The 19,699-nt window shown below is 45.1% G+C and overlaps 1 protein-coding gene across 3 annotated transcripts in view; it reads right to left on the bottom strand.

Annotated features, from left to right (window-relative positions):
- otud4 (OTU deubiquitinase 4) overlaps positions 1 to 19,699 on the bottom strand; it is a 192,532-nt gene that overhangs the window by 150,496 nt on the left and 22,337 nt on the right. For all 3 annotated transcript variants that reach the window (XM_070871593.1, XM_070871596.1, XM_070871597.1), the window contains 2 exons: positions 13,235 to 13,318; positions 9,359 to 9,409 (listed from right to left, as the gene is read on the bottom strand). In XM_070871593.1, coding sequence (XP_070727694.1) covers positions 9,359 to 9,409; positions 13,235 to 13,318 — 135 coding nt within the window. The remainder of the gene's footprint in view (positions 1 to 9,358; positions 9,410 to 13,234; positions 13,319 to 19,699) is intronic.

The raw sequence follows: 19,699 nt of genomic DNA, 5'->3' as shown, positions 1-19,699 counted from the left end.
TAAATATTTCCCTGCCGATATCTGCATGGGCTCTCATCCACATATAATGGCAACAATCAGAACATGCACACCAAAGATTTCCACAACTATAAACACCTCTGACTTTACAGACTGTAAATTAAGTTCCCTCCAGCTTGCAGAAAATAGCAAGCAATATCCGATCTTAACCCTGTGTACACAATTACAGTAAACTCTCGTTTACCCGGATACGAATGTAACGGAAAACCAGCCATAACGGAATTTAAAATAGAGAGATTTTGCACCTAAACAAAAATGAGAGGATCATTGGCTACATAACAAATACAAGCAGCAGTGAACATTATTACTTGATTTAAGCTGTGCAAACTATACATTATACTTACCTTCTTACTGAATCATGATTAGCCACCCAGCACTCCATGGGACGGATCTTCCGGTCTTTCACGTTCCATTTTCTGTCTCAGAGGGGTGGCAATGAGGTCTCCTGGGTGGGCGGTCAACCTCCAGCGCCCCGCGGGGGTCTCCGAGGGCCGGTTTTGCGGTGGCGCTGAGCAGTACCACCCGTAACAGCTGCGCTGGTGTGCAATGCCCCTGGTTGCCACACCGGCCCGCTTTTTGAGTCCCGCCCGACCCGTACGCCCCGCAGTGACCGCCTGTAAATATGGGCGGTCCAACCTGTACCGATTGCAGAGAGGTAAGTAATGCCATTCGAACGTGATTGTTTTTTCTTTTAATTTTTTTTTGCGATTTATGTAAACTCGCCCTATCGGAAAATTCGTTTACCCGGAGTTGCCGAATCCCCAAACAATCCGGATAAACAACTGTACTAATATTAAGGAATTTAAAATCAATAATTGAACAAACAAAATGCATTTTTGTCAGATACAATTTGACTTTTCCAGAGAAAATAAATAGAATGTCTATATATGATAGCATGGTGGTTATGCAACTGGACTAGTAATCCAGAGGTCTAGAATAATGATCCAGAGACGTGAATTCAAATCCCACCACGGCAGTTGAGGAATTTAAATTCAGTTAATTAAATTAATCTGGAATAAAAAGCTAGTATCAGTAATGCTAACCATGAAACTATCTGATTGCCGTAAAAATCCATCTGGTTCACTAATGTCCTTTCACAAAGGAAATCTACCGTCCTTACCTGATCTGGACTATATATGACTCCAGACTAACAGCAGTGTTGTTGACTCTTAATTGCCCTCTGAAATGGCCTAGCAAGCCACTCAGTTGTACCAAACCGCTACGAAAAACAATAAGAATAAAACCCGACGAATCACCCGGCATCGATCTCAGCACCAGATTTGGACACGACAACGGCACACCCAGTCTGTGCAGCCCTGCAAAGTCCCCCTCACTAACGTCTGGGGACTTGTGCCAAATTTGTGAGAGCTGTCCCAGACTGGTCTTGCTTGCAACAGCCTGACAGTCATAATCACAGAATCATACCTTTCAGCCAATGTCCCATACTCCTCCATCACCATTTCTGGGTGTGTCCTGTCCCACTGGCAGGACAGACCCACCAGAGGTGGCGGCACAGTGGTGTACAGTCAGGAGAGAGTGGCCCTGAGAGTACTCAACATTGACATCGGACCCCATGAAGTCTCATGGCTTCAGGTCAAGCATGGGCAAGGAAACCTCCTGCTGATTACCACCTATTGCCCTCCCTCAGCTGATGAATCAGTAATCCTCTATGTTGCACACCACTTGGAAGAAGCATTGAGGGTAGCAAGGGCACAGAATGTACTGAGTGGGGGACTTCAATGTCCATTACCAAGAGTGGCTTGGTAGCACCACTACTGACCAGGCTGGCCGAGTCTTGAAGGACATGGCTGCCAGACTGGGCTTGCAGCAGGTGATGAACCAATGACGGAAAAACCTACTTGACCTCGTCCTCATCAATCTACCGGTCACAGATGCATCTCTCCATGTCAGTATCGGTAGCAGTGACCACTGTACAGTCCTTGTGGAGACAAAATTAAGTCTTCACACTGAGGACACCCTCCATCGTGTTGTGTGACACTATCACCGTGCTAAATGGGATAGATTCAGAACAGATCTAGCAGCTCAAAACTAGGCATCCATCAGTGCTCTGGGCCATCAGCAGCAGCAGAATTGTATTCCACCACAATCTGTAACCTCATGGCCCCTCATTCTATCATTACCATCAAGCTAGGGGACCAACCCTGGTTCAATGAGTGCAGAAGAGCATCCCAGAAGCAGCACCAGGCATACCTAAAAATGAGGTGCCAACCTGGGGAAGCTGCAGCACAGGACTACATGCATGCTAAACAGTGGAAGCAGCATGTTATAGACAGAGCTAAGCAATTCCACATCCAACAGATCAGATCAAAGCTCTGCAGTCCTGCCACATCCAGTCGTGAAAGGTGGTGGACAATTAAACAACTAAGGGGAGGAGGCTCCATGAATATCCCCATCCTCAATGTTGGCGGAGCCCAGCACGCGAGTGCAAAAGACAAGGCTGAAGCGTTTGCAACCACCTTCAGCCAGAAGTGTTGAGTGGATGATCCATCTCGGCCTCCTCCTGAGGTACCTACCAGCACAGTCTTCAGTCAATTCAATTCACTCCACGTGATATCAATAAACACCTGAGTGCACTGGATAAAGCAAAGGCTATGGCCTCCGACGGCATCCCAGCTGTCGACTTGTGCTCCAGACCTAGCCACACCTCTAGCCAAGCTATTCCAGTACAGCTACAACATTGGCATCTACCAGACAATGTGGAAAACTGCCCAAGTATGTCCTGTCCACAAAAAGGAGGACAAATTCAATCCAGCCAATTACTAATTACTACCCCAATAGTCTACTCTCAATCATCAGCAAAGTGATGGAAGATGTTGTCGACAGTGTTATCAAGCAGCACTTACTCACCAATGACCTGCTCACTGATGCTCAGTTTTGGTTCCCAGAACCACTCAGCTCCAAACCTCATTACAGCCTTGGTCCAAACATGGACAAAAGAGCTGAGTTCCAAAGGTGAGGTGAGAGCTGAATTCCAACAGTGAGGTGAGAGTGGCTGCTCTTGACATCAAGGCAGCATTTGACCAAGTGTGGAATCAACAAGCCCAAGTAAAATTTAAGTCAATGGGAACATGGGGAAAACTCTCCACTGGCTGGAAGCATACTAAGCACAAAGGAGGATGGTTGTGGTGGTTGAAGACCAATAATCTCATCCCAGGACATCACTGCAGGAGTTCCTCAGGGCAGTGTCCTAGGCCCAATCATCTTCAGCTGCTTCATCAATGAACTTATCTCCACCATAAGGTCAGAAATGGGGATTTTCACTGATGATTCCAGTGTTCAGTTCCATTCGAAAGCTCCTCAGATAATGAAATAATCCATACCCGCATGTAACAAGACCTGGGCGACATTCAGGCTTGGGCTGATAAGTGGCAAGTAACATTCACACCACACAAATGCCAGGCAATGACTATCTCCAGCGCGAGTCTAATCACTGCCCCTGACATTCAACAGGATTACCATCGCCGAATCCCCCACCATCAACATCCTGGGGGTCAGCATTGACCAGAAACTTAACTGGAGCAGCCACATAAATACTGTGGCTACAAGAGCAGGTCAGAGGCTGGGTATTCTGCGGCGACTGTCTGACCTCCTGGAGTGCGATGGAATACTCCGCTTGCTTGGATGAGTCCAACAACACCCAAGAAGCTCGATACGCTCCAGGACAAAGCAGCCCGCTTGCTTTGTAAGGGAAGTTATATGTAAGTGATGAACTTTTGAGCATGTTACAAAGTTGTTTTTAGTTTATGGAAATTTATTATTGAAGATTATAACTTGGCAAACTGAATAACAGTGCTCCAAGTCAGGAGCACAGAGACTGGCTGATGATGTGAAGGGTGCAAGAAAGGCTGTGGACAGGTTGAGAAGGAGGCTGACAATTGGGTATGAAGTAGAAAAGTAAAATTATCTCCCAATCCTTAAAACTTTGTATATTTCTGAAAAGGAATTGAATAGACTAGCTAACAAATTTGAGTAGGTTTTCAAATTAAAAAAAATAAAATTAATTTTTTCTATTATTTCAGAAACAGAGAGATGCAAAGAGAGACAAAATTTGAATTTAATATTTGCATAGATGTCTTCCCCCAATTCAGCCAAACCTCTGTTTTGCCATCCACAGTGATGCTACAATCCAACACCCCCACCCTTGTTCTAACAGACCCAGATTATGACCAAAGGCCCGGGAACCACCCTACAGTGTTGCTTAATGCCAGGCATCCATCTCCAACTGCTCCATCATGCAAAAATCACCTTTATTTATATGCTCAGCTTCAAAAGGAAGGTCGGGCCACTAAGGGAAGGACAGGATAATACCAATAGAGATATGGCAGAAATATTAAATATTAATTTGCTTCAGTATTTACAGTGTCAGCTGGAGCTCAGTGGGTAGCACACTCTCCTCAGAGTCAGAAGGTCGTGAGTTCAAGTCCCACTCCAGGAACTTGAGCACATAAATCTAGGCTGACACTCCAGTGCAGTGCTGAGGGAGTGCTGCACTGTCAGAGGTGCTGTCTTTCGGATGAAACTTTAAACCGAGGCTCCGTCTTCCCTCGAAAAAGGACATAAAAGATCCCATGGCACTATTTCGAAGAATAGAAGGGGAGTGATCCCCAGTGTCCTGGTCAATATTTAGCCCTCAATCAACATAACAAAGCAAGTTGTCTGGTCATTGTCACATTGCTGTTTGTGGGAGTTGCTTGTGCACAGATTGGCTGCTGCATTTCTCACATTACAACAGTGCCGAATGTAAAGCGCTTTGAGATGTCAGGTGGTCGTGAAAAGTGCCATATAAAAGGCAAGTATTTCTTATATAGATAAACACAAACTTTTTTTTTTAAATATACACACATATACATATACACAAACACACATACATATGTGATCTCAATGAACGACGGAACAGGCTCGAGGGGCTGAATGGCCTCCTGTTGATGTGTTCCTATGACAGGGAGGGGAACCAGTAAATGGGGAATAGGGAGAGGCACCAGTAAATGGGGGATAGAAACATAGAAACAGAAAATAGGTGCAGGAGTAGGCTATTCGGCCCTTCGAGCCTGTACCGCCATTCAATGAGTTCATGGCTGAACATGTAACTTCAGTACCCCATTCCTGCTTTCTCGCCATACCCTTTGATCCCCCTAGTAGTAAGCACTACATCTAACTCCTTTTTGAATATATTTAGTGAATTGGCCTCAACAACTTTCTGTGGGTGAAGAAGTTTCTCCTCATCTCGGTCCTAAATGGCTTACCCCTTATCCTTAGACAGTGACCCCTGGTTCTGGACTTCCCCAACATTGGGAACATTCTTCCTGCATCCAACCTGTCTAAACCCATCAGAATTTTAAACGTTTCTATGAGATCCCCTCTCATTCTTCTGAACTCCAGTGAATACAAGCCCAGTTGATTCAGTCTTTCTTGATATATCAGTCCCGCCTACCGGGAATCAGTCTGGTGAACCTTTGCTGCACTCCCTCAATAGCAAGAATGTCCTTCCTCAAGTTAGGAGACCAAAACTGTACACAATACTCCAGGTGTGGCCTCACCAAGGCCCTGTACAACTGTAGTAACACCTCCCTGTCCCTGTACTCAAATCCCCTCGCTATGAAGGCTAACATGCCATTTGCTTTCTTAACCGCCTGCTGTACCTGCATGCCAACCTTCAATGACTGATGTACCATGACACCCAGGTCTCGTTGCATCTCCCCTTTTCCTAATCTGTCACCATTCAGACAATAGTCTGTCTCTCTGTTTTTACCACCAAAGTGGATAACCTCACATTTATCCACATTATACTTCATCTGCCATGCATTTGCCCACTCATCTAACCTATCCAAGTCACTCTGCAGCCTCATAGCATCCTCCTTGCAGCTCACACTGCCACCCAACTTAGTGTCATCCGCAAATTTGGAGATACTACATTTAATCCCCTCGTCTAAATCATTAATGTACAATGTAAACTGCTGGGGCCCCAGCACAGAACCTTGAGGTACCCCACTAGTCACTGCCTGCCATTCTGAAAAGTACCCATTTACTCCTACTCTTTGCTTCCTGTCTGCCAACTAGATTGGGGAGGGGCACCAGTAAATGGGGGATAGGGGAACGCACTATGTGTGCGCACTAGGTCCGTACAACAGAGCAGGTCTCCAGTCGTCTTGGTTAACCCTTGCCACTAGATAAAGGCCTAGCTCTGTCAAGCCCGTGTGGTGGCTGGTGTGCAACGGTCACCACACGTTAAAAAAAATCCATGCACAGGCATCTTCCACCCCCTCAATTGGAGTTCAGGACTGGAACATCGGGTCCTTCAATGAAACATCTGTGAACTCTCGTGGAAGCAAGTCATCCTCATTCGATGGACCGCCTATGATGATGATATAAATGCAAGTCTTTCTTTCTTTTATTTACCATGAAGAACAGGTGGACATGATGTTGGATGATGAGATTAGTAATGACATCATTGCATTTAAAATAAAAAGGAGATATATTAAATAAACTAATCAAACTCAAAGAGGATAAAAACCATGGTCCAGACGGATTACATCTGTGCATTTTAAAAAAATCCGAGGAAGAAATAGCAGAAGCATTATTACACATATTTAATAATTCATTAGAAAATGGTGCAATACCAGAAGACTGACAGATAACTAATGTAATACCTATATTTAAAAAGGGAGTTAGAATGTGTCCAGGGATCTCTACAAACCAGTCAGCTTAACATCGGTGTAGGAAAAATAATGGAATCTCTACTAAAAGGAGAAAATAGAACATCTAGAAACCAAAAAAAATTATAATGAATAGTCAGCATGGATTTCTAAAGGGAAAGTCTTGCTTGATCAACCTCATTGAATCTTCTGAAGAGATAACAGAGAGAATAGACAAGGGTAATGCAGTAAATGTAATTTATCTAGATTTTCAAATGGCCTTTGATAAGGTACCACATAATAGAATAATGAATAAGATCAGAGAATGCGGAGTCAGGGGACAAGTAGCAGAATGGATAACTAGCTGGCTCAAGACAGAAAGCATAGAGTATTAGTAAAGGGTAGCTATTCAGAGTGGCAGAATGTGGGAAGTGGTGTTCCACAAGGATCAGTGCTGGGACCACTGTTGTTCACAATTTATATTAACGATTTAAACTTTGGAATCAAAAACACAATTTCTAAATTTGCAGAGGACACTAAATTTGGGGGCGGGGTTAGTCAATACTGAAGACTTCAACAAATTACAGGAGGACATTAATACACTTGCAGAATGGGCATATAATTGGCAAATGAATTTCAACACAGATTTAGGTCAGAAGAATAGGGAGGTCACTTATTATTTGGAGGGTGCGAGTCTGGGTGGGGTAGAGGAGCAAAGGAATCTCAGAGTATAAATACACAAATCACTAAAAGTAGCAACACAGGCGAATAAGGCCATTAAAAAAGCAAACCAAGCACTAGGGTTTATTGCTAGAGGGATAGAATTGAAAAGTAGTGAAGTTATGCTAAACTTGTATCGAACCTTGGTTAAACCACACTTGGAGTACTGAGTACAATTCTGATCGCCATATTATATAAAAGGATATAGAGGCACTGGAGAGGGTGCAAAGAAAACTTACAAGGATGATACCAGAAATACAAGGGTATATCTATCAAGAAAGGATGAACAGGCTGGGTCTCCTGTCGCTTGAAAAACGAAGGCTGAGGGGTGACCTAATAGCAGTCTTTAAAATTATGAAAGATTTTGATAGAGTAGATACAGAGATAGTTGCCACTTGTGGGGAAGAGCATAACTAGAGGCCATCAATACAAGATAGTCACCAAAAAATAAAATAGGGAATTCGGAAGAAACTTCTTTACCCAGAGAGTGGTGAGAATGTGGAACTCGCTACCATAAGGATTGATTGAAGTGAATAGTATAGATGCATTTAAGGGGAGGCTAGACAAGCATATGAGGGATAAGGGAATAGAGGGTTGTGCTGATAAAGTTAGATGCGGAAAGATGGGATGAGTCTCGAGTGGAGCATAAACACCGGCATGGACTGGTTGGGCCAAATGGCCTGTTTCTGTGCAATATATCCTGTTATGCTAAAAATGGTATGTGTTAAAGATAAGCTATTAAAGTAAAGTAAGGAAATATATATAAAAAAATCAATTTATTTACAGCTTTCACAGTTGTGAAATGAGATCCCCAAATCACTAGTAAAAATCCCAATATATTGCATGTTACATGCCATAATACTCCTATTGTTATACTGTTTAAGATGAGCAATGCCACGGGAGATCATTTAAATAATGTATTAGAAAATCTTGCATATCCACTCACTTCCTGTAAGTGCCACAGTTAATTTTTTAAATATTTTCTATCATAGCTATTTCAGTCACACTACTTAAAGTCACATCTAAACTATATGCATCATACTTCCCATAGATGGAGTCCTCTCAGCTCCCATATCCAAGGTAGATATGTCTTCTTGCTAGGCATCCCGACTCCCTCCGCTCATGGAAAATGTTGGTCTGCTTATGGAAACTGCCGTTTTTACACAAACCCAATTTTAACGTGCTGGGTGGCAGCCGAATTGCAACACACATGATTGGAGAGTTCATGAACACAGGGGTTGAGTTTTAGTGGGCTGAATCTCATTCTTTCCTTGTGTTCTTATTGTGTCAAGTTTGTGGCATTGAAATTTGGACAAGGAAGATACATTATTTTGAACTTGTTAAAGCTACTTTCTGAATCTTCATTGTACAGGTACCAGCAATACAGCCTTCTAGCAACAGAAACAATACGGGGATCATTTTAACCTAACTCGGCAGGCAGGAAACCGATAGGATCCAGTGGAATGCTGGTTTTACACCCCGCCCTATGTAAGGTCAATGGATAGTAAAATCAGGCAGGCTCCAAACCCACCATTGCACCGGCTCCAGTCAGTTTCTCGACAGGCAAATTAGGTTAAAATTACCCCAACTATTTCTAATATTTGTTTTAGAACTACAGCCTACTCCTGATAATCAAAGTAATTATCTGCACTAAAAAACAAATCAAATTATCCAGCAATTTTAATGAAACAACAAATAATACAGCAAAGTGAGAATTTAGTGCTTAAAAATATTTAATTATCAGATAATTTGACTTGAGCAACTTTGAATTAAAAGTAGGCTGTAATGCAACAGTTAATAAGTTTTCCTTTGAATATCATTTAGATTCTGAAAATACAGATACCCTTTCCCCACACCGCCCCTCAGAATTTCCAGGAATCAATTCAGATACTGGTCAGTGGTGGTTCAGATAATACTTGGTTTATATAAAAATATACAACAGCATTTCTAAAATATCAATGCCCTACCTGTGGCTTTTCAAGTTGCTTTAAATATTCGTCAAATGATCCTTCGATGAACTGCAATAACGACAGAAAAAGAAAATCTTACAAATCATGCAATACATGGGTACATAGGAACAGGAGTAGGCCATTCAATTCCTCGAGTCTGTTCCGCCATTCAATGAGATCATGGTTGATCTGTATCTTAATTCCATCAACCCGCTTTAGTTCTGTTACCCTTAATAACCTTGGGCTAGACTTTCCACTAGGTGGCTAAGGCCCAAAAAAATGGGCCTCATTCCAGCGATGTGTGATGTATCGCCCATGCTGATCGCCGGCATAAGGCCCATTTTTTTTTGCGATTTTCCACTCAGCCTTACCCCAGCGATGTCAAATGGGCGATCTGATTTCTCAGCGATCTCACAATCACCCAAAAAAAGAGGAAGTGAAACGAAAGTCCAAAAAAAAAGCTTCCCTAGCAAAGACATTGTGCGCATGTATGGGATGTGTTTTTTTGGGGTCGATTTTTTGTTTGCCGCATTTGGAGAGTTCATGGGTCACCGCACATGCTCAGAAGGACAGGGAGGGTCAGAGAGCGCAGGAGAGAGAGAAGATGGAGAGAAGGAGAGAGTCATCGAGGAAGAAGTTTGTAGTTTGTTAATTTGATTTAAAATTCAAGAATGGAAACACCAAATAGAAGGGAGATGGAGAGGCAAAGGGCAAAAGCCTTTAGTGAGGAGGCGAACGAAGCCCTTGTAAATGTTGTTTCCACAAGTTGGGAGGACTTGACATGGGGTGGCCTTGGGAAACCTCCACTCCGGGACTATCGAAGGATCTGACTAGAGATTACCGATGTGATCACATCGGCATCCAATGAGGTGCGGACGGGTGACCAGTGCAGCAAGAGATTGAACAGCCTGCTGGCAGCTGCCAGAGTAAGTTGGATTTTGGAAATGTCTTTAAATCATATTTAAGAGTCATATTTAAAAGCACACATATGTATTATTTACTTCATGTTTATAAATTATGTATTATTTACTTGAAGTTTATAAATTGCAAACAAAATCCTCAATGTTATTTATTTATGTGAAGTAATATCATTAATTTAAAAGCGACATTAAATTAAAAAAGAATTACATAACCAATTACATTTATTCACCCTAATACTAAGTTGCATGTTATAGTATTTAAAATTATTCATATGCAGCTACCAGAGTAAGTTGCATTTTAATATTTAAAAGATATTTAACAGTCATATTTAAAATCATACATATGTATTATTTACTATGTTAGTAATTAGAATATTAAAAATTATTCATATACATTACATTTAAATCAATCTTCAATGTTTATTGTCAAGTACAGTAGCTTATGCCGTGCAATGTTAAATTATCATTTACAGAAAAAGATCAGTAGCAATCGCGCAGAGCAAAGGAGGACAGGTGGCGGCTCCGCGACGGTGCACACATTGAATGCGTACGAGGAGTTTGCGGTGGCCTTGATGGGGCCTGAAAGCCGTTCGGTCACAACTCGTGGCGTGGCCGAGCCCACCCTTGGGTCTGGTGAGTAATGGGAAATGTGCAACATGTCAAACATTACTAAATACATACGGGAAATATCGTAGTTACGCATTTGTTATGCAATTATAATTCATTAATTTAGATGTAGTCTGATCTACGAATGAGGCCATGTTAATTCTGATGAACCCTTGTGCATATGCGGTTTTGCAAGGTATTGCAATGTTTTGGGTTATATTGAAATATTGAAATATATTGATATGTATTGTTAAGAGTTGTTTAGAAATTTCATTCATCTTTCTAAGGTCAAGTGTCCAGTGAGCAGTGCTCAGTAGCAAAGAATGTGATAGACCCCTCAAGCAGCTCGTAGGAGGCTGAGATGGCGGAGTTCGAGGAGGAGGAAGAGATTTTTTTTGGGGGGGGGGGGGGGGGGAACAACCGGCAGCCATCTCAATTGAGATGGAAGAAGCACCGGGATCAAGTGGTGTGCAGGTGTTGACGCCAAGGCGTGTCATTTTGCAAACACTGACCCCACGGAGGTCCGGTCAGCATGGCGAGCAATCGCCTACATGGAGGGCCAGAGAGCTTGATTTCCCTGTGCAGGGAGACTGTCGCGATTGGCCGTGACCTTACCAAGGATTTGCGGGATTCTCTGCGAACTGGAGCCAGTTTCCAGCATCCTGGAGTGAGTTCTGCATGAACTTCTCCAATTGGTCTTCTGAGCAGGCACAGACTGCAAGGGAGACCTTGGAGGCTATTCGGCAGCAGACAACTGCAACCAATGCCCTATGGCATGCGTTGCTGGCTGGACACGGCGCTGCACCCAAAGGTGTCGTGTCTGCTCGCAGTGAGACCCCGAGCACGCAAGCAAGTACGGAGGACACAGTCCCTCCTGACTCAGAAGTAGAGCCTCAGGCTTCCGCTTCCGCTCCTTCACCTCCACCACGGCAGGAAGTCTTGCCGTCACACTCTGCACGAGGTCTTGGTGTCAGTCTGCATAGACCAAAACGGGCGGGTGGGGTTTGAACACGGTGTGGGACAGGACCTGGAGGGAAACGTGGCCGCAGGTAGTGAGGGGGGCGTTTTTTCACAAAGTTTGTTCACTTGTTCAATTGTTCTTGCTCCTGTTTTGTTAGTTGTTATTGGTTAATTATTAAGATTTTGTATTTGAGGGAAGGGTGGATTGGTGTAGGGGAGTGGGGGGGCGGTGTAGGGGAGTGGGGGGGCGGGGGGGTTGGAGGGATAGTTTTTCCATTTTTATTTGCGTTTTTGTTAATAAAAAAACATTTCTTTAATTCAATAAATTGTGTGTTTTCTCTCTTAGTTAGTTATCAACTATACTGATGTTATTCCATATTTGAGCATTGTATTAATATGCGAGTACTTTAGTAACACCTTCTAATAAATTCTATTATATAAAACTTATTCACTAAAACAAGGTAATAATATCTATATGAAAAATTACAGCTCTCATCCTTATTAAATTCTATTATATAAAACATAATTATATAAAACCAAACATAATGATAACTATATGAAAACTTACAGCTCAGTAAATACTATATAAAATCTATTTAATAAAAATAACATAATACCTATTTATATTCCCTGTCTCAATATTCTGAGTCCAACTAGCTCTCTAACTAAATCACAACTAATCCTCTACCCTTCCATTGAAGTCAAAATGGCGTCCGTAGTGCCCATTTTCCTTCTCTTAGGCCCAGAAAAAGCAACTATTTCTCAGCACTGTTTTGGGCCTTACATTGGCCCAGCGAAGTGCATACTAGGTGCTGAAACTTGGGATGGGCCTTGTGTGGGCTATAATTTCGGTGATCTTCTCGGCGATCAAAGTGGAAACTTAGGCACCTGTTTTTCGGGCGATATTTTGGGCCTAGATTCCACTTTTGTTCAAAATAGGCGATAGAGGTCTGTTTTGTGCCATATATGGGCCATAAATGGGCGATGTGAAGTGGAAAATCTAGCCCCTTGTGTAACAAAAATCTATCAATCTCAGTTTTGAAATTTTCAATTGACCCCCTAGCATCAACAGCATTTTAGGGGAGAGTTCCAGATTTCCACTACACTTTGTATAAAGAAGCACTTCCTGACTAAGCATTAATTTCATTATATAAGCTGTGGTGTTGCAAAATTAATGTTAATAAAGAACAATACACTGTGTAAAAGGACAGGAGCTTCCTCAACAACTGGGAAGGGAAAGTAAATCTAACTAGCTGTTGTGTACCCAGCAGCCAGCTTAAGAGTGTTTACTGATGGAAATGTCAAAGCAAGTCACCCGCTCACTTTCTCAGCCAGAGGATGATATGTATCTAAACAGAAAATGAGGAAAATAAATGGAATGTTTTTTTAAACTACAAAGAAAGCATACCGCTTCAAACTTTTCTTGGTTCCTCCTCAGGTAAGAAACACAAGCTCTTCTCACTTCAAGGTGTTTAGATTGTGTGTGGAAAACCTGAAAAAAAGAATTCCTGTTATATTGTTCAATAAATTGTTTACAATCCGATCATCTCCTGTGACATTGTACACATAAGGGGGCCAAGTTTCGGCCTGAGTTGCTCCTGTTTTTTTTGGAGCAACTGGTTTAGAAATTGCAATTCTCGGCATTTAGTTTGCTCCAGTTCTAGTCAGTTAGAACAGTTTCAGTTTGGAACAGAATTTTTTTTTCAAAAGGGGGCGTGTCCTACGCCCGTTTTGAAAGTTTAGGCAGTGAAAACTTACTCCAAACTAACTTAGAATGGAGTAAGTGTAGATTTTTGTACGCTCAGAAAAACCTTGTCTACACTTAGAAAATGGAGGGGGGGTAAGAGAAGGGAGGGGGGGTAAGAGAAGGGAGGGGGGGTAAGAGAAGGGAGGGGGGGTAAGAGAAGGGAGGGGGGGTAAGAGAAGGGAGGGGGGGTAAGAGAAGGGAGGGGGGGTAAGAGAAGGGAGGGGGGGTAAGAGAAGGGAGGGGGGGTAAGAGAAGGGAGGGGGGGTAAGAGAAGGGAGGGGGGGTAAGAGAAGGGAGGGGGGGTAAGAGAAGGGAGGGGGGGTAAGAGAAGGGAGGGGGGGTAAGAGAAGGGAGGGGGGGTAAGAGAAGGGAGGGGGGGTAAGAGAAGGGAGGGGGGGTAAGAGAAGGGAGGGGGGGTAAGAGAAGGGAGGGGGGGTAAGAGAAGGGAGGGGGGGTAAGAGAAGGGAGGGGGGGTAAGAGAAGGGAGGGGGGGTAAGAGAAGGGAGGGGGGGTAAGAGAAGGGAGGGGGGGTAAGAGAAGGGAGGGGGGGTAAGAGAAGGGAGGGGGGGTAAGAGAAGGGAGGGGGGGTAAGAGAAGGGAGGGGGGGTAAGAGAAGGGAGGGGGGGTAAGAGAAGGGAGGGGGGGTAAGAGAAGGGAGGGGGGTAAGAGAAGGGAGGGGGGGTAAGAGAAGGGAGGGGGGGTAAGAGAAGGAGGGGGGTAAGAGAAGGGAGGGGGGGTAAGAGAAGGGAGGGGGGGTAAGAGAAGGGAGGGGGGGTAAGAGAAGGGAGGGGGGGTAAGAGAAGGGAGGGGGGGTAAGAGAAGGGAGGGGGGGTAAGAGAAGGGAGGGGGGGTAAGAGAAGGGAGGGGGGGTAAGAGAAGGGAGGGGGGGTAAGAGAAGGGAGGGGGGTAAGAGAAGGGAGGGGGGGTAAGAGAAGGGAGGGGGGGTAAGAGAAGGGAGGGGGGTAAGAGAAGGGAGGGGGGGTAAGAGAAGGGAGGGGGGTAAGAGAAGGGAGGGGGGGGTAAGAGAAGGGAGGGGGGGTAAGAGAAGGGAGGGGGGGTAAGAGAAGGGAGGGGGGGTAAGAGAAGGGAGGGGGGTAAGAGAAGGGAGGGGGGTAAGAGAAGGGAGGGGGGGTAAGAGAAGGGAGGGGGGGTAAGAGAAGGGAGGGGGGTAAGAGAAGGGAGGGGGGGTAAGAGAAGGGAGGGGGGGTAAGAGAAGGGAGGGGGGTAAGAGAAGGGAGGGGGGGTAAGAGAAGGGAGGGGGGGTAAGAGAAGGGAGGGGGGTAAGAGAAGGGAGGGGGGGTAAGAGAAGGGAGGGGGGTAAGAGAAGGGAGGGGGGGTAAGAGAAGGGAGGGGGGAAAGAGAAGGGAGGGGGGGAAAGAGAAGGGAGGGGGGAAAGAGAAGGGAGGGGGGGAAAGAGAAGGGAGGGGGGGGAAAGAGAAGGGAGGGGGGAAAGAGAAGGGAGGGGGGGAAAGAGAAGGGAGGGGGGAAAGAGAAGGGAGGGGGGGAAAGAGAAGGGAGGGGGGGAAAGAGAGGGAGGGGGGGAAAGAGAAGGGAGGGGGGGGAAAGAGAAGGGAGGGGGGGAAAGAGAAGGGAGGGGGGGAAAGAGAAGGGAGGGGGGGAAAGAGAAGGGAGGGGGGGAAAGAGAAGGGAGGGGGGAAAGAGAAGGGAGGGGGGGGAAAGAGAAGGGGGGGGGAAGAGAAGGGCGGGGGGGGAAAGAGAAGGGGGCAGGCCGGAGGGGGGGAAAGAGAAGGGAGGGGGGAAAGAGAAGGGAGGGGGGCCGAGCAGGGAGGGGAGAAGGGAGGGGGGAAGAGGGGGGAGGAAGGAAGGGAGGGGGAAGAGAAGGGAGGGGGGGAAGAGAAGGGAGGGGAAGAGGAAGGAGGGGGGGAAGAGAAGGGAGGGGGGAGAGAAAGGGAGGGGGGGAGGGGAGGGAGGAGAAGGGAGAGGGGAGGGGAGGGGGGGGGAAGAGAAGGGAGGGAGGGAGGGGAGGGGGGGATGAGAAGGAAGGGAGGGGTGGGGGGGAAAGAGAAGGGAGGGAGGGGAGGGGGGAAAGAGAAGGGAGGGAGGGGAGGGGGAGAGAAGGGGGGAAGAGAGAGAGAAAGAGAGAGTGAGAGAGAGAGAAGGGAGAGAGAGAGAGACAGAGAGAGAGAGAGAAGGGAGAGAGAGAGAGAGAAAGAAAGGAGAGTGAGGCTGAACGGGCCGGGCCCAAGACTTCGAGCTTAGACTTACCAGATTGACAGGTATGTAGCGTCGGGTCCGGGGTGCGGCGGGGTCGGGAGCGTGGGTCGGGGGGAGCGCGGGGCAGGGCGGAGGGGAGGGGGGTCGGTCGGTCGGAGATTGGTTGGGGGGGGGGGGGGGGGCGGAGTTCGGTTGGGGAGGGGGGTGGGCGGTCAGGAACGGAGGTCGGTCGGGGGGAAGATTGGGTCGGGGGTGGGGGGGGGCGGTCCGGTGGGGGTGGGAGCGGGAGTCACGTCGAGTCCGGTCCGGAGGAAGCAGGAGCTGGGCGTGGGAGGCAGCCATATCGACGCAGCCCCAAGTGAGGCCACTCGGCCAGGGCTAGTGGCTGAGTGCTTCGGGCCCCTCCCACACAGTTTTGGGCGCCTGGAACAACTGCACATGCGCGCCCACTGTAGCGCGCCTGTGCAGAGGTCCCGGCACTGTTTTCAGCGCAGGGACCTGGCTCCGCCCCCCACAGCTTGTGCCGCGCTGCGCCCAGCTCCAGAGGACCTGCAGGGAGCCGGAGAATAGGTACTTTTTTTTAGGCGCACTTTGTGGCGTGAAAAACGGGCGTCCAGGTCGGGGCTGCACCATTCTAGGCGCGGCCCGAAATTTGGGTCCAATGTCTGGGCAGTTGTGAATGTTTAGCTGCTAACACTGAGTAGTATTTAACCTACCCTGCTCCATTAAAGACAATGTTCAAGTAAAGAAATAACTTGGATTTATTGAAGTGTAGTCACTGTTGTAATGTAGGAAACACTGAAGCCTATTTCTGCACAGCAAGGTCCCACAAACAGCAATATGATAATGACCAGATAATCTGTTTTAGTGATGTTGGTTGAGGGATAACTATTGGACAGGACACCGGGTTGAACTCCCGTGCTCTTCTTCAAAATAATGGTATGGGAACTTTTATGTCCACCTAAGAGGGCTGATGGGGCATCAGTTTAACGTCTCATTTGAAAGATTGGAGTGCCAGTCTAGATTTTGAGGGAGGAGGGGAAAAGAGGGGAAAGAAACGGTGTAAATACACAAATTCAAGTAATTGTTGATGCTTCTAAATACCAGAGGTGAATTAAACGGCCACTGCAGTGCCTTATAAACTCTAAATGCCACGTGAGAAAAGCACTGCACGACTGCAGCAGACATAAAGCAAAGTGTCAAGAAGACATTCTCTTAAAACAGATCATAGAATAGAATCATAAAAAAATTATGACACTGAAGGAGGGCATTCAGCTCATCATGTCTGTGCCGATCTAAAAAGAGCTAACCAGCCTAATCCCACCTTCCAGCACTAGGGCCGTAGCCCTGGAGGTTACGACTCTTTATGGCCAGGTAGATAAGGTGGTTAAGAAGGCATACAGAATACTTGCCTTTATTAGCTGAGGCATAGAATACAAAAGCAGGGACGTTATGCTTGAATTATATAAAGCACTAATTAGGCCACAGCTAGAGTACTGCATGCAATTCTGGTCACATTACATGAAAGATGTGATTGCACTTGAGAGGGTACAGAGTAGATTTAAGAGGATGTTGCCTGGACTGGAGAATTTTAGCTATGAGCACAGATTGGATAGGCTGTGTTTGTTTTCTTTGGAATAGAGGAGACTGAGGGGGACTTTATTGAGGTGTATAAAATTATGAGGGGCCTAGATAGAGTGGATAGGATGGACCTATTTCCCTTAGCAGAGGGGTCAACAATTCCTGATTCCTCAGAACCTCCTAAAACTGATAAGCCCTCTTAATCTGGATCTCCATTCATGACCCTCGGTCTGTCTTCACTCTAGTGACCGTTTTTTTATCCCCTTACAACAAATGAGAGGGGTGAATACCATGTACATTTAATTTTTCCCTGTGAATAAGCCTGAGGGCCAAACCGTGCCTTATTAACGGTGTACTAGGGACACAATTATAGGGAGCATTGTTTGAATTTAATTCATTGGGAAAGATTAGACAATCTCTCTAGCTACCTTTCAATGGTTCAAATCTTTGCCATATTTCATGCCTCCAATTCCTCCTTCACTAACACTCCTCTTGCATCAGTTAAGCAATAAGTGTTATGATTTAGGCTTTCTCTCATAGCTCATAGCAAAAAAAAGTTTTTATAAATCAACTGAATTTCCTGTGAACTGAAACCTGCTTCATGTGTGCCAAGGGTGGGATAGAGGGTCATGCCGTTAACAATTTCCACCCCCATCCACCCCAACTGTGCTGTTGACCACTGAAGATCATGTGGCAAGTCTCTCAGGCAGTTTACTTGCCCACCAAAAGAAAAGAAAATACTGATGGAGAAATTCAGTCAGCAAGGAAGAATGCTAGGAGACAAAATATATTCAAGAAATCAAGTGAGAGAAGAACTGATTGATCACAATGTTACAGTGTAGAAGAACTTTACACACAATTTTGACTTTGGTGAACTGGAGGAATGAACTTACATGTTTGCCACCAAATCCGCTGTGTGAGTATTATATATGAGAAATATATATATAACATAAGAACATAAGAAATAGGAGCAGGAGTAGGCCATTTGATCCCTTGAGCCTGCTCCGCCATTTAATAAGATCATGGATGATCTGATCATGGACTCAGCTCCACTTCCCTGCCCACTCCCCATAACCCTTTATTCCCTAATCGCTCAAAAATCTGTCCATCTCTGCCTTAAATATATTCAATGGCCCAGCCTCCACAGCTCTGTGGAACAAAGAATTCCAGATTTACAACCCTCAGAAAAGAAATTCCTCCTCATCTCAGTTTTAAATGGGCGGCCCCTTATTCTAAGATCTATGTCCTCTAGTTTTAGTTTCCCCTATGAGTGGAAATATCCTCTCTGCATCCAACTTGTCGAGACACTTCATTATCTTATATGTTTCGATAAGATCACTTCTCATTTTTCTAAAATCTAATGTGTATAGTCCCAACCTACTCAACCTACCTTCATAAGTCAAACCCCTCATCTCTGGAATCAACCTAGTGAACCTTCTCTGAACAGCCCCCAATGCAAGTACAGTATATCCTTCCTTAAATCGGAGACCAAAACTGCACGCAGTACTCCAGGTGTACCGTGTACAGTTGTAGGAGGACTTCTCTGCTTTTATATTCTTATGTTCTTATGAAACAAACCCCAGCAAGTTCTCGAGCTTAAGCTTATTAGAACTGAATTAATTGACAGCTTACAATAAAGGTGCACTCCCCTGTGAGTCAACCCACAGACATCATAACATAGTGGTCAATCAGTTCCTTGGTCTCAATTTCATAAATGCATTTCCCTCACAGTATTCTTCCTTATTGGCAAAATTTCTCAATAATGTTCCGTATTTCTTTTCACCCTGGCTGTGTTCCAAGTAAATGTGTAAGGTGAATCAACAGCTTCATCACCAATCATGTATGGCAACAGTGTGAAGCCAAACAAGCTGAGAATCTGCAATGATTCAACAAATTTAAAGTGAATACAATTAAAAGAAATCTGACTACTAACTACCAACACTTGGAGATTTCTAAAAAAACTCAGCAAAGCCAAGATTTTTTCTGTAACAATTGACCTCAGTTCTCAGTGTGGAATTTCAAGAAATTTGCAATAGATTGTGACTTTGAGCACATTACATGATCCCCAAATTATGGCCAGTAGGTACAAAATAGAGTTACGGTAACAAAAGAACAGCTGGAACAAGCCAAGATTGTTACTATGCTCTGCTAAAAAGAAGAAACATCCCAATAGCAGATTTAGCTCTTCACCAATGCAGAGATTGACAGAAGAAAGATTTCCCAATGCTCCAAAAATTCAAATTGTGGAAGGTGTTGCCTGAAAGCTAGAAGAAGAATAAGAGGAAACAAACAATCTATTACAAGTTAGGGGTGTGACAATTACCAGAAGTAAAGAACAACATTGTAAGAGTAGAGTAGGGGACCGAGGGT

The sequence above is a fragment of the Pristiophorus japonicus genome, chromosome 2 (genome assembly GCF_044704955.1).
Source record: "Pristiophorus japonicus isolate sPriJap1 chromosome 2, sPriJap1.hap1, whole genome shotgun sequence".
Classification (NCBI taxonomy): domain Eukaryota; kingdom Metazoa; phylum Chordata; class Chondrichthyes; family Pristiophoridae; genus Pristiophorus; species Pristiophorus japonicus.
This window is presented reverse-complemented; position numbering and strand designations above follow the sequence as displayed.